Source organism: Oncorhynchus mykiss, chromosome 18 (assembly GCF_013265735.2).
Source record: "Oncorhynchus mykiss isolate Arlee chromosome 18, USDA_OmykA_1.1, whole genome shotgun sequence".
Lineage (NCBI taxonomy): Eukaryota > Metazoa > Chordata > Actinopteri > Salmoniformes > Salmonidae > Oncorhynchus > Oncorhynchus mykiss.
In genome coordinates, this window is record NC_048582.1 from 42539028 (window position 1) to 42554677 (window position 15650).

The 15650-nt window shown below is 42.4% G+C and overlaps 1 protein-coding gene across 1 annotated transcript; it reads right to left on the reverse strand.

Annotated features, from left to right (window-relative positions):
- Positions 1-299: 299 nt before the first annotated feature.
- LOC110496307 (ras-related and estrogen-regulated growth inhibitor-like protein) lies at positions 300-3938 on the reverse strand. Its single transcript, XM_021572128.2, has 4 exons — positions 2361-3938; positions 2099-2152; positions 1846-1922; positions 300-1675 (listed from the first exon to the last, which is right to left on the reverse strand). The coding sequence occupies exons 1-4, from the start codon at positions 2473-2475 to the stop codon at positions 1259-1261; spliced, it is 663 nt and encodes a 220-aa protein (XP_021427803.2). The 5' UTR covers positions 2476-3938; the 3' UTR covers positions 300-1258.
- Between the last annotated feature and the right edge of the window lie 11712 nt (positions 3939-15650).

A 15650-nucleotide genomic window follows, 5' to 3' on the forward strand; every position in this document is an offset into this window, starting at 1 on the left:
TCCCTAATAGTGAGTCTATAGGATTAGGTTTGGTAAGCTCAGTCCTGCGATCTCGGCGCTGCATTGACAGAATGAGATGTTTTAAGAGAGCACTAAAGGATCTCTCTCCGAATAACCTTGGAAACGTTCGTTGAGATTTGTCAGTAATTTGTTAAGTATCCAGGGAGAGGAGTGAGATGTGACTTGGTTAATCTTTACCTCTAGTTGGATTGTGAGAAGATGTTCCCCTCTTACAGCACGTTAAAGATCACCAGCATGGCTTGACATTGTGTTTGGAAAAAGAAAAATATAGACTTCACTTAAGCATTCATTTCACATTTTATTATGAAATTGTACGACCAAATTCTGTATTATGTAAACTTTGTACAGTTAAAGTAATGACTTGTATAACAAACATGACTTCAGTTGTCATAATTCATGAAAAGTTACCAAAAAAAAACATGATAGAATCAGTAGGCTATTGAAATAGACATGTTTGTCCACTGCATTAACACCCCTATGAAAAAGTCAAGTAGGCCTCGGCATTCTTCAAAGACGTGAAATGTACAGCACTCTCAGACAAATAGATGGTATTGACATTAATGAACAGAGAATGGTCCCCCACTGGCTGACCTTTCAAAACACCTTAAAGGTGTGATTGATGTAGGTGCCGTGGATGGAAACGCAGCAAAACTACTGGAGTCTAAGGGAGCAAATGTAATGATCACACCATTATAATGCTCACACCATTATAATGCTAGACATTCACTTATCTGTCTTGCATAGACTGTCAATAGTCCAAGGGATTGTGCCAATGATAAGACCAAGCAGACCTCACCTGTAGAACATTCTGCATGCTGATACAGATTTGTGAAGAGAAATAAGTTGTCTATTGCACATAGATTCTCCACAATACTTCTTCCAGGAATTTAAACAAGAACCCTTCTGCTTTACAGTTGGCAATTGTATCTCATGTTGCAAGGCAATCTAACAAGTTGGCAATTTAAGGGCATTTTTCTGCTACTTTAGGCCACCTGACCTCCGACACAAATAAGAGTACTTAATCCTGTCAGTTTGATAGGATTTGATTGTCAATCATCTCATTCGAGTAACAATCCAACCGGCTTGAGTTCAGTTAGGCCTAAATCATAGAGCTGTGCATGGACCTATTCCAATATGGAAACATAACCATCCTTTTTATGCACGGACAAGTCCTGGGCTGTTTAGATGCAGAACTACAGTAACACCTCAACGTCTCTCGTATTCAGCTATATTGGAACTACTCAGTCCTCTTCCTTCCGAAAACGGCGGACATGCTTCTCACAATACCCTTGATCCCAGCTGCCCCCTTCTTGAGCGCCCTCGCCTCTCGGATAAGGTCGAGCAGTTCGTGAAATACCAGTTGTACCTCGTGGTATGTTTCCGCTACAGAGATCTCAAAGAAGCCACAGTCCGTGGAAAGAGCGAGGAGGCGTCCTTCCTCGCTTGAGACAGTGCGGCGATGCTGGAGGTCACGTTTATTGCCCACGATAATGATGGGATGGGCTCCGGGGAACTTGCTTTTGGCTTGCTGGATGCGCTGCACCTGTTGCCGCACCACGTTGAAGCTGGCACGGTCACATATGCTATAAACCAGAATGAAACCATCCGCCCACTGGAGTTGTCTGTCGCTGATGTGTCCCTCGACCTCACCATTCTAAAACACATGAAGATAAAATACATGTATTTAGTCAACCCTTTAACCTCCTTGTTGAATAGAAAAACGCCAGTATGCTCTGCCTGTTTGAGTAACCACTAATCAAAGTCGGTCGTTACCATTATAAAGCTATTATCACGTAGCCTAAATTATTTAGAATGTTCTCTCACCTGGGGGCAAAGCGAATCCCAGATATTAAAGCTGATCTCCCGTCCTTCTATTCGGTCAGTGTGACTGTAGATAGATTCTGTAAATGCAAAACAAATCCGAACTATTTATATATAAACGCAGCAGTGCGTCAGGGTGACTGCATTTCCCATATATATATATATATATATATATATGGTTTGATCTACTGTAACCTATTGATTTGATGGTAATTGTATAATTATCAATGGATCAAGTCAAAAGACCAAAACATACCAATATCGCCGTATTCGCCGATAAACCTTCTAGTGAGAAACCGCACCGTGAGAGCTGAGGACACAACATTGCGTAATTAATGAGACATGTTGATCAGTAAAATGTATTACACCAGGAAATCCATTTCACATTGCATTTGGCCGTCATAACTCCTGTCTACTTTCAACGATCACAAAAAAAGTCCCTCTTCACGGTGCACAGACTGTCAACGTCATGAATAAAAGTGCAATTCAATTTTAAGGATTCATTCAACTATGCTCACCAGATTTACCGACGCTTTCAGCACCAAGTAGTAAGACATTAGCCTCCACCTTTTGCTGACTTCCTTCCATCGTTTTGCTGTAGTGGCGAGTTGGCTGGTTTACTTGGACAACCATTTGTTAAAAGGGCGCAGCGGTTTCCGTGGCTCTGCTCAACGTGTAGGATACACAAAGTAAACTCCCTCGGATTGTGCGGTCTAGCAATTTATAAAGGATAAGCGGGCCCTGTTCGCTGATGGACAAAAAGTATGGGCCAATGAGGACTGTGCGCCTGTCTGCGGCCAACGCGCTTCGTCTCAACGACGTACATTACTAACCTTCAAACGTATCGATTTTATCTTCACCATTGTTTTTGGAGTTTAGTTATTAAATGGACACAAATTAATTAAGCATCATTTTGGGATTAACAGAACAATCTATACCAAAAAGGCAAAAACTGCGTGTAGATGCTAAAATAACCTGCAATTAATAGTTATCCCACCCCGTAGACATAAGAACAAAGACGTATAGAGCTTTTTGAACCTACATGATGGGGGAACCAACATTATGCATTGTCAATACACTGATGACCAATGCCACCTGCTGGTGGTAATATTATGGACATTTCTACTTTACCATGGTCCTGTTTGAGTAGTGCCCAGTAAGATTTTCACAGAGTTATGACAAAATCATAGAGATAAGATGCACATAAGTATTTATTGTAAATAGACAAAAAGGTGAATTAAACCCCAAAAGCCAAACCATGTGCAACATTGTTTATCCCTCGTGTAAAAATCAACTTTGTAACAAACTAGTTGGCACGCTTGCACTTCTCAATTAATTCCCCATTTCTTCAAAAAATAGTTTGAAATTGAGAACTTCGTCTCCAGACCTTGGATTTGCAACATTCTAGAACCCATTGTATTTTTGCAAACTACTAATTTAGAAAAGAAAAACAATTGGCAGACAAAATTACAGCCTTTGGCCAACTGCAGACAAACACTTCTTGTACCATCAATGAGCTTGCTGCACCTTCCTACTGGCAACTTGTCCCACTTCACAGCAAACTGCTCTTATTCTTCCAACTGCTATTTTCAGCTCTTACCATAGGTTTTGGATGGGATTTAGATCTGGAATATTGGCTGGCCACTCCACTACAGTCCAGCATTCAATCAGGCTTTCTTGAGTCTTCTTCGGCAGTGGGGGCTTCCTATGTTAACCAACAACCAAATTAAGAAAATAACTACACACATAGGGAAGGTTTGATAATGCTGTGGGGTTGCTTTGCTGCCTCTGGTGCTTGGGGCCTTGTACATAAGCAAAACAGCAGATTATGAAGGTGTTTTGGAGTGCAATGTTCAACCCAGTGTCCAAACACTTGGTCTCGGTTGGAAGGTTGATGGCAATTTCAGCAGGACAACAACCCCAAACAAATATCAAAGGCACCCTGGAATGGTTCAAGAAGAAACGCTGGACTGTTCTGGAGTGGCCAGATCTGAATCAAATCAAATTGTATTTGTCACACGCGCCGAATACAACAGGTGTTGACCTTACAGTGAAACGCTTACTTAACTGCATTGTTGGTTAAGAGCTTGTAAGAAAAATAAGTGTTAAGTAAAAATAAAATAATAAATAAATAAATATATACATACATATATATACACACACACACACACACAACCAAATTATATAAAAAGTAACAAATGATTAAAGAGCAGCAGTAAAATAACAAATAGCGAGGCTATATACAGGGGGTAGCGGTACAGAGTCAATGTGAGTAGGTACTGGTTAGTAGAAGTAATTGAGGTAATATGTACATGTAGGTCGAGTTAAAGTGACTATGTATAGATAATACACAGAGAGTAGCAGCAGCATTAAAGAGGTGCGGGAGAGGGGGCAATGAAAATAGTCTGGGTAGCCATTTGATTAGCTGTTCAGGAGTTATGACTTGGGGGTAGAAGCTGTTAAGACCTTTGGACCTAGACTTGGCACAGCTTGCCGTGCGGTAGCAGAGAGAACAGTCTATGACTAGGGTGGCTGGAGTCTGACAATTTTTAGGGCCTCCTCTGACACCGCCTGGTATAGGAGGTCCTGGATGGCAGGAACGAGGCCGAGCAGTTGCCACATCTATAACCTATGGCGAGAGCTGACAACAGCAGTTGGTGGAGGGCACCACTCAAACATTAAAGAATTAGAGCAGTTTGCTTCTGAAGGCTGAGTAAAATCACCAGTAATAAGATGCAGACTGCTTACTGATGCCTACAATAAGCATTTGTCTGTAGTTCTTGGCTAAAGGCTATGCAACCAAGTACTTGCCAATCATTTTGTACATGCCAAATTGTAAACTTAAATTTACCAATTGGGTAAATCGGGTCTGTAATGTTGAAAATACAGTAAGATGTAGAGACCAAAGGTTTTTCCAAATTTCAAGTTATTTTAGAATAAATATTTATTTTAAAAGGAAAAAAAAGTGCAAGGGTGCCAATATTTGGCTGCAACCATGTACAAATATGTTCACCAAGGAATTCAAAGACCAAATTAAAATGCACAAATACAGCCCTCTGCTGCCATTCTCCATCTTTCATCAAGTCCTGTGTGAAAGAACTCTGCCTGCGTGCTCCTCCTCTAGAGGCCTTGGATTCTCCTCATGGACACTTTCTCCTTGTCCCCCTCTTGTTCTGCACTCCTCTCCGCTTCCCCTTGGTGTGGGTTGACGAGCAGCGAAGGGTGCAGGAACCCCACAAGCGTTTTGACCAGCTCCCTCCCGAAACATGCCTCAAGTCGGTCCACTGACTTGGAATACTGAGAAAAGGGCGAAGAAAGGTCAAGAGCAACAGAGATCCAGATCACTGATGAGTAAAGAGAGCAATAGAATACTGCTTTCCAACTTTCAAAGCTCTGACAAATTGTTTCACAATTTACCAGGAAGGTAGGAGTTAGGGGATTTTGGTAAAGCAAAAGATATGCAACTGTAGCCGTTATATTTCTCTATAGGCAAATCCGGGTGCCGAGTCATGGACACATCCATTGGGAGTCTCCTCACCTTCACGCTCTTCAACAGTGTGGAGAAGCCAGACACCGGACACAAATTCTGACTGGGTTCGGTATCAGGACGATGTTAAGAGAGCTAAGGAGAGGGAGAGTCAAAATACAATATTTCTCTAGTCAAGACTGACTAACATCAAACTGCAATTGTATACAGTATATCTGACACACACAATTGAAGTCATTCTTCATTAAAAGGGACCAGTCATTTGTCCGCAACCTACTTGGCAATAAACATTCCAGTGAACACCATCACCAACATATTCTTTATTAACATTAAATTCACATCGATATTCAAAGTCTTGTGATTATGTGTGACATTTTAATAGCCAACACTATCTATGGCAATACTAAAAGAGGGATGCTAAGGATGTGTATGCATAAATGCGGTAAGTTGCACTTGTCGATTACCTTTCCTGGTCTGTAGAGGACAATGCTGCACTTTTTGCATGAAAGGACAAGCAGTAGGCGCTCACATCTCTGTAGGGTCGACCCCAAAGGGTTAGCGGTGGTTCACACACACCAGTGTTTCCCAACTCCAGTCTTCCAGTACCCCAAACAGCACAAATATTTGTTGTAGCCCTGGACAAGCACACCTGATTCAATTTGTCAACTAATCATCAGGCCCTCAATGAGTTGAATCAGGTGAGTTTGTCTGGGGCAACAACACAAATGTGTGCTGTTGGGCGAACTGGAGTTAGAAACACTGCTGTAGACTACACTGGACAAACAAGCACCTTGGAGTGGGCAAACTAACAGAAGCAATGGTGATTTAATGGCCAGACTAAAAAACTGTGGGTTGGATGAGTGAGTTCAAATAACCAATCAAGATCCGGTCACATCAGAAATACATGGTTTACATTTTGATTCTACCCTTGTCTTTTTCAATTCAAAAATGATTCCCTGGATCTAAAAACAGACCATCTCCACTAAAATAGGATCAGGGTCAATAAGTACTAGATGCGGACACAGCAAACAATACCAGACATGCATAGACATGTTCATAGAACTGAGCATGCACAGTCGTATGTACCCAGATGAGCATATTCCAGGTGAAAGGTAGCAGACGTGCCCAGACATGCTCTACGAAGTAAAAAAGGCTCACCATTTGGTCAGGAGTTCTTTGTCAGTCCTACTGTAGTCCTGCAGCAACGCCAGATCAGAAGTCCCGGCACAGCCGACACTGCCAGCACTCACAGGGAGAGCAGCATCACACACACATCTGGCCAATACAGAGACAGACAAATCTCAATGCTTTATTTGGGGCCACAGTGAAACATCTTTCCACACAGGGGCCCACATTTTCAGAGGTCCTTAAACAATACAGATTGAAATAAGACATCAATTATTGAAGTAATAGATAAGTGTGATTCTCAGCAAAATTACGTAACAGTTCATGGGGTGGAGACATTAGAACAGCATCAGTAGGGGAGCCTACTGTACAAATGTTGCTGCTTTATGCAGACAGACAATGTAGGCGCACTTTGCAGAGGATTCAGATAACAACAATTCTGTTCGTGAACAGAAATGGCACATTACCTGAATTCAGGGCTGAAAAAAAATATACTCCATGTTCATTCAGAATGCAATTAACTTGGTTAATTAAAACACGCTTACGTGGTGGATAAGGCATAGATGGGCAGAATGTGACACTTCCTGTGGAAGCGGCGTCCACACGTGACACACAGGGGTGAGCTTCCTCCTGGCCAGAAGGGGTTCGTAGCTGAGGGGGTGCGCCTCAGACTGTCTGGGCTCAACATAGAGGAGCAAGGAGACTCTGGCTGCTGGAGGATGTATAAACCAGTGTGAGCAGGGAAATCTGACATTAACACATTCAAACCAATAACACAGTCGGTGAAACCAAATAGTTGGCCTTACCGGCACGTCCGTCTGGCTCACCTGAACGACAGTTTCCTGCCCTTTGACACCTGGGAGGCGGCAGAAGCGGGTTGGCGGGGCACCAAGGATGGGTATCCGAAGCAAAGACACCTGAAGAAAACTACAGACGTTACACCCCATGATGGTGCACACAATATGACGAACGCGTGCATGTACAAACTCAATATTATGCTACATACCACCACACTGAAGTCAAGCACACAGAATGATTTGTGCTGTTTTTCTGGTTGACAAATGTTACAATAAAGGAAATAATGTTTTTGTGACCTGCTATTAAGCCCAACAGACACCTGGCACCCAGGCTCTTCAATACTGTCAGCAGCACCGACATGAAAATCATCCATACTGTCATCACACTCCGGTATGACAGCAAGAGAGATGGGCTACATTTACTACTGCGTGGGGAGAAAGACTCATCCTTTGAGCTCAGATTGTATACAAAAAAATGAAGGAAATTGGCCATAAAAATGCTTCCAATGAAACTAGAAACAGATACCATTAGAGTATAGACTACACCAAGAAGAGTTTAAATTAAAATACATATATACACAATATTTCAAATGTTGTTCAATATGAAGGTCAAGAGAGTGCAGAAAGGCTGTACAGGCTGGAGTAAGTTATGATTGATTCTGGGCATTAACATGGTCGATTTGGACTAAAAGCAAAACACTTACCTCTATAGGAGAGCAGAGTTCACTGCTAGGTGAAGGGTGAGGTCAATGTCATCTTCCTGAGTGCAGTTGGGGACACTGACCTAGGGCTGTAGCGGTCACGAAAATCTGTCAGCCGGTGATTGTCAAGCAAATAACTGTCAGTCTCATGGTAATTGACCATTAATTAACATAAATACAGCCTAAATGCCACTGATGCAGACCTTTGGGACATCTACATTTTAAAAAAGGCTAATAAATTCATGTAATATAGCCTATACATTCACAATAAATACATTTATTTTAGACAGGTCTAAAGAAATGTGATATGAAGAAAAAGTAGTCTATTTCAGAAGAGCAGAATAGCATACTCTGAGTTGTCCTTGTGTTAGGTCCTGATCTGGCTATGTCAAATGGCTGTGGGCTACACTAGTGCCACTTCACAGACAAAATTTGCTTAGAATTCCGTGGCATTATTTTATATTATGAAGAATACAATTGAACAAAGCTGAATAAAATAGAAAGGATATTTCTAGCGACATCCCCTTCCTGGCCATAACTCACACTAACGAAAAAATTCCATGCCTTTTGCAGCCAGTGGCTGTTGTGCCCTTCTCCCATCACGATTGGGTCTTTCTCACAGGCTACAAGTGAAGACAGACACATTGGGGACGCAAATATGTGCATATTGAAGATATTGGATGAACTGACCACATTTAATTTGTCAGCCAACAAGATGAGTAGGCATAAAGAACAGCAAAAGCACTAGCCTATGTCAATCTACGATCCCCATAGTACAAAAGTCGACCTATTCTATTCAATAAATAAATATTCCAAACATAGCCTGGGACAGCTGTGGGATGAAATAGAGCCCAAATGAATACAGCCACTAGCATCAAAACCTTTTTTACGCAATGTGGCTGACGCAACAGATCAGAACATTTAGCTTAAAATGTTGATAAACTATTAGGCTATTTCTTCATATTATAAAAACGCAGCAATGCGCACATGGCAGTAGGCTATAAGCACGAATGTTCCATTAGCAGGAAAACACCATAACCAAAAGTCATTGCAAATGCGATTATGCATATAATGCTTTTATTATAAAATATGCATTTTTAAATGGTAAAAATTATCTTCAGCAACAAACTTGAAACCCACACATTGCTTATGTATACCAGTTAGGTTCTAAACCCCTTTAAAGCAGATTAATGTGCTTAATTGTAAGAAGTCATTTGGCCACTTTAGTTGTGATACAAACCTTATCAAAAAACATATAGGCCTATGGGCTAGGCTACATGAGGTGTGCGACTATGATTCTAAAAAGTCACAAAAAAAGTATTTCTTATGCAGGGCATCATTCACAAGTGATAAATAATTCACAAGCGATAGGATAATATTGTCACCCATCAGACTATTCTTTACATACACTAAATAATGTGTGGAATTTTGATTTAGAATGGACCATTATCATGCACCTGTATCGAAACAGGGGCAGCGAGAAAAAAAAAATATATGTGTCATCTATGCATTTAAATAGTGAATGGAGGAAGCTTTTCCTGTGGTTGATTTTCATGCCAGCCAGGTAGACTATGCACCGGTTGTAAAGAAACTATGTGCTTAATATTAGGAACGTTGAGAAATAAATATACTAGGCCTAGCCTATAGAAAGCTGATAGGATCCTCTTTTTATTAGCGGCCATCACTGTTGTTTTCTCGCACAACATGAGCTATCATGAAGTGTTTGAATAGACTTCCGAACACATGTGCATTGATGTTAGAGTGATTAAAGGGACATTAGTGCTGAGTACCAGGCAGTTAGCAAGTTTGGAGAAGCAGAGTTTGGAGAAGCAGAGCTTGGAGAAGCAGAGTTTGGAGAAGCAGAGTTTGGAGAAGCAGAGCTTGGAGAAGCAGAGTTTGGAGAAGCAGAGTTTGGAGAAGCAGAGTTTGGAGAAGCAGAGTTTGGAGAAGCAGAGTTTGGAGAAGCAGAGTTTGGAGAAGCAGAGCTTGGAGAAGCAGAGCTTGGAGAAGCCTAATTATCTTGACTAAACGATCACGTGTAATTTTGACCGGTGGTCACGGCAACAGCCCTACACCGACCAAATTGACAGTGTCATCGGTTTCATTGGTGGTTGACATGTCGGTCTGAACAATATCTGAAGTCAGTCGGGGCTGGGTCCCTCTGCACAGTCGCAGTCTGCATAATGTCGGTAAGGACAGTTCCACTGTGCACTGGTTCCCCAGTTTCAGTCAGGACAGGGTCTGTCTGCACAGTTTCAGTCTGGTTAAAGTTCGACAGGTCAATTTTGTTCTGCGCAGTTTCAATGAAGGTTGCAGTCTGCACAATTTCAGTCTCAGCAGTGTCTCGTTCTGCACGGTTTCAGTCTCAAGAAAGTTGGTCTACACAAAATCCCTGTGTACAGTTTGTTGCATGAACCATTTCTGTGTGGACAAGGTCAGTCGGGTCAGTTTCAGTCTGCACAATGTTGCTTTGGACAGTGTTAGTTTGCACAAAGTTAATCTGAACAGAACAGTTTGGGCAGGGTCAAGCATGTCTGCCCTCACAGAGTCCATTGGTCCTGAAACTGTCCATTACGTTTGTTCCTCCTTGATTCCTATTACTTGAGCAGGAACAATTTACATCTGGGCTGTTCAGCCTGGTTGGTCTCATTCTGGACAAAGTCTGTCTGGGCAGTTTTATTCTGGACAATGTCTGTCTCTGTGGTTTCTTCAACAGCAAAAACTGTCAGACAATTTCCATTTGCACAGTCTGCCTGGACAGGAGAACGGAGGTGGATTCATCCTTTTTGAACAATCCTGACTGAGCAGTGCCATCCTAGGTGGGCTGCTTTGTGTCCTGAACTGTTGAAATATTCTTCTATACCTGTCGAATAATTCTGATTTTGATTGGTGCGATAGTGCCTTATTAATGCGAATGTAGGCGTGTTCGTACTTAACAATTCATAAATAAATGCTTTCAAAAAGTTTCCAATTACATTTCAAAATGCAGGTGTGATTAATTATTCACAGTTGATCTACAATTGTTATACTTCAGATAATGCAACACTACAGTAAGTAGTCCTTCCGAAGATTCCCAAATTGTGATTTAGCAAAACTTTCAACTTTCCATTATTTTTTCATCTACACAATACTAAACAGTAAAGGCCTTTTTTCCCAACTAACCATTGGGCTCTTTGGAGAGGTGAGGTCTGGCAGACCTGGTGGGCAAGGTCCTCCTGGGACAGAACCAGCGAGCACTTGGTTTTGACCTTGTCCAACAGGGGTCAAGATGTTGAAAAAGGGCATGTCATTATGGCTGAAGACCATTGTCAAGGCTGCCCACAGTGCCAGTGGAACCAGAAACTGGGGAGCTGTTGGACAAAATCAAGTATGGAGGGAGTGTTCACAGTGCCAGGAAAATATAATAAAAAGTGCCATTTGCTGGTGACATGCTCCAAGTGATGGGAGATTCCCATAACAGGGAGTGTGAAGGGAGCTAAAACCACCCGATTAGCCGTTTTAGCACACCAGCCAACAACCTGATTTGACTGATGGCTGCCTGAAGCCTTAGTAGCTTTTTGTCTGTACATTGGAGCCATTGCATTCTGATCTGTGACGGTGGGCACAGCTTCTCTTTCCATTACAACTGTAGCAGACACATCCACAGCCTGCTTTTCAGCACCTACAGGGGGGAATCCTCTCACAGGGGGAGTCCGCTGGTAACCTTCAAGGTCCGCAAACAACTCCGGACCAACATATTCATCCTCCGCTTTCCTTTTGACATGAAAGGGCCAGGAAACAAGTTCCACCATCAGGTCAGACTGAGGAGCCACCCTGATAGGGGACAGTGGTGTCCTGGGCAACCCCCGATAATGACGAGCAGTCATTGTTTCCCGTGTTCACAGCACTTAGATAAGATCGCTGGGGACCTGTTGCATTCACAGCAGACGTAGAGTACAAGAACAGAGGGCTGTGAGAGCAGGAAGAGGATAGTGCCTGTAAAGAGTGCAAGGGTCAGGGGAAAAGTGGTACAATGACGGTTTCTCTGGTTCATAGGGATAGTGAAGGGAAAGCGAGGGCTATTAATCTAAGTTTTACATTAATAGATCAGGGCAGTAGTATGTATTATCTCTAATGTTACCTAAGTGTTTCCTTTACATTACCGCTGATCTTAGAGTACACTTATTATGTACCAGTCTTTTGCAAGAGAGCAGGAAGGTGTGGCCTTCACTGTTCAGAGATTTCTCTGTGAAGGCCAGGACATACTCCTGCCGCTCTCCCAGTTTCCTAAGATGGGCATGTCTCTTTGTGACACACTCACTCTCCTTCCAACAGTGAGCCTAGGCAAACAACGTGTCGATGACCAATCATTCAGCGATTTTTCATTGGCAGGACTGGGTTGACTCAGGGAATTAAGTTGACTCATAAGTTGCATGAGGAGTAACCTCATCTGAGACCTGAAGATACCTAGGCTTTAGATCAGCAGGTTAAACATTATCTTCAGTCCATCAGACTAATTGTGTAATACTTGTTTGGTTCAGCAGTGAGAAAGTGTGAATAAAACACAAATTGGTACAAAATTGCATTACTGGTAGATGTGGGTGGGGCTGTTAGCTACAAACTTAAGCTCATTGGCTCTGAAGTGTATAATTATCACCTACTTCTGAATTGTCGACAGATAGAACATTTCTCATATAGCTGCCGTTTCCATTAACATGTTACAATGTTTTTTGGGGGGAAACATTGCTTTTGTTGAATAAAACTGCCTCAATGGAAACCTGCCTACTGAAAAGACATGAGGAATAGATGTCTGACGCATAGTCTAACAGGGCGAGACCCCCAAGAGCAAAGCAAATTGGCTATCACATAGGATTATCGACATTCTGATTTACATCACATTTAAGTCACGCTGGGGGGGGGGGGGGGGGGGTTCTGGGGGATTATTTAAAATACTCTTTGAAGAGGTATATTTTTGATGTTTTCAGAAGATAGGCAGGGACTCTGTTATCCTAGCTTCAGGGGGAAGCTGGTTCCACCATTGGGGTGCGAGGACAGAAAATAGCTTTGACTGTCCTACTGTATGGGTGGGAGGGCCAAAAGACCAGATTCTGATCATCTGTGAGTGTGACATTTTACCTGCATTTCCTTGGAAAGCTGCATGGCTCTCTTCACCAGGACACTCCAGATGCCCTTGAGGATATCCTTGACCTCCGCTCTAATACTCTCCAGCTGATCCTCCAAGTCGGACAGCCTGGGAGCAAAGGATGCAAGGCTAGCTAAGACATTCATTCATCCTTTGTTCTTTCATGAGAGTAAATGACCACAAATGAACGATCAACAATGACTGACCCAGTGAGACTTGGAAACTGTCTTGGACACAGCAGACTCCTGAACAAGGTGTGCCGCCATCCTTTTCACAGCAACATCATTTGCGCACACCCAGACACAAACACGTTAACAACTGACCGTCCATCTAGGTCCTGTTGCACGGTCACTCTCTCTGTCCTCAAAGTCTCCATTAGATACTGTAACCATTTCCTCTGCTCTGGCAAAGCATCCTGGGCTAACTGGTACCTAGAGAAAATAAACAGAAAAATTAGAGAGAATAAGACTAAGAGTGGGATCTTAAAAAAAATATCCTGAAGGAAGCAGAGGAAAGAGTTAAATATACTTAAGTTTTAAAAAAACAAGTGTTTTTGGCATAGGAAGTAATGTAAGGCATGAGGGAACTGATGCCACCTTCGGGGTTGCCAGCAAAGAGGTGCTTGAGGGAAATCTTACTTGTGTTCCCTGTTGATGGTTAGCCGACAATCAAATCGTATGCCACATACGTAGAGCTTACCGTGAAATGCTTACTTACAGGTTAGTCGAGGTAATCACGGCAAGTCCGCTGATCACAAGTCACACAGAAAAGCTTAATCTGCTCTCTCTTATGGATGGGGCACAATGCTTGTCCTGCTGAAACCTGGACATAGAACAGTTCACGCCATCACTGACAGCTAATCAAATATCCAGCTGCAGGTGTTGGCAATGCTTTGAATGAGGTGTTCCTTCGAATGCATTTTTTTAATTGATCAGTGCTACAGGTTTGTGGTCAGTCTGGTGTGACAATGGCAGGTTGTAGTACCTGGAGGTAATTGGGGTATGACATGGTTGGGTGTTAACTTCACCATCTTGTGGGCTGCCACACGCTGCACACCAGCCACAGACTCATCACAACCCCCACACTGCGAGAGAGAGAGAAAGGGGCATCACATCAGCTTTCCTTCCATTCAAAGCCAACATGTTACTGCATGTATACATTGATTGATTAATATCACCATTTTATTCACAGTTATTCACAGCAGCATCCATCCACTACCTATCAGAGGTTTTGAATCATTGGGGAAGCTAGAAGAAAGGATTGTCAATGATTTCTGAAGTGTACCGCTGTTTTCTAGAAGAAAAATTGAAGCTACATTAAATTCACAGGATGGACAGGAATGCTCGTCTGCCATCACTTGGTCATGTCTTGATCAGACTTAAAATCGTACTTGTGGTAAACGTGTTATTTGCCCATGTGTGACATACTTAAATTATTGGACCATGTGAATCAGACAGATCAGAGACTCTTCAGCCTAGTTATAACAGTACTAAATATAATCTAATCACTGAAATTTAAAGTTTTACAGTGCCGTCATCCAATATGGTTTATCGGTCTTGAAATCACTCAAGGGAACCCACAGTGTAGGTAGGCATGGTAGATTTCTGTCAGGCTTCAATTCCGCACAACACAAACCACAACCACTGTCAAAGGGGCCACAGAGGGAGCGCGGTTACAGGCGAGGTTGTCAGTTCTCAGAGATACCGTTTCACCAAACGATAAAAAAAGCAGTCCATCTTCGTAACCACCATGAAACAAAAAGGTGAGAAGAAAAGTCAGTAATTAAGAGTAAAATGCGTACAATGACACGAAACATTAACCTGGAGTCACATTGGAAGTTTTATTTGAGCATATGGAACGTTTGCTAGCTAAATGATGTGGCCGTGTCTTATTACCTTTGTGAGACTAGCTAGAAGCAAGGCCCTCAAATCAATTTCCAAGCGACCGTTAGCTAATAACAGAGCCACTTAAAAGTCTAGCCATTCGGCTTTAACCTACATTAAAGCGATTGTTATTAAAATTGGCCAGAGATTACTTACCTCAGACTCCACGAGAGCAGACGGAAAAGTTATCGTCTGTGGTGTTCTTGCGACGGTCTATTACTGAATCTCGATTGAAGAGGCAATCTGCAGTTCAAACAATAACACAGCAGGTTTCCCCGCCACTGTTTCGGTAAACAGCTGAGGACTTGGAATAGACAAACGTAACCACTCGAATTCATAGAGCTATGTATGCATCCATGGCCATATGTCATGAAATTAAAAGTCAAATGTATGTAGCAATCAAATGCCCCCTTTAAAAGACCGAGGAACAATTATGAGGGGGTTGTGTGGAAAGCCACCAAGTAGGCTTCCTCAATAGCCCCCTTTCTTTGCGGCTAGTCAAGTGTATCCTACCCATAGATAATGATCAAATCAAATGTATTTATATAGCCCTTCCTACATCAGCTGATATCTCAAAGTGCTGTACAGAAACCCAGCCAGAAACCCCAAACAGCAAGCAATGCAGGTGTAGAAGCACGGTGGCTAGGAAAAACTCCTTAGAAAGGCCAAAACCTAGGAAGAAACCAGGCTAAG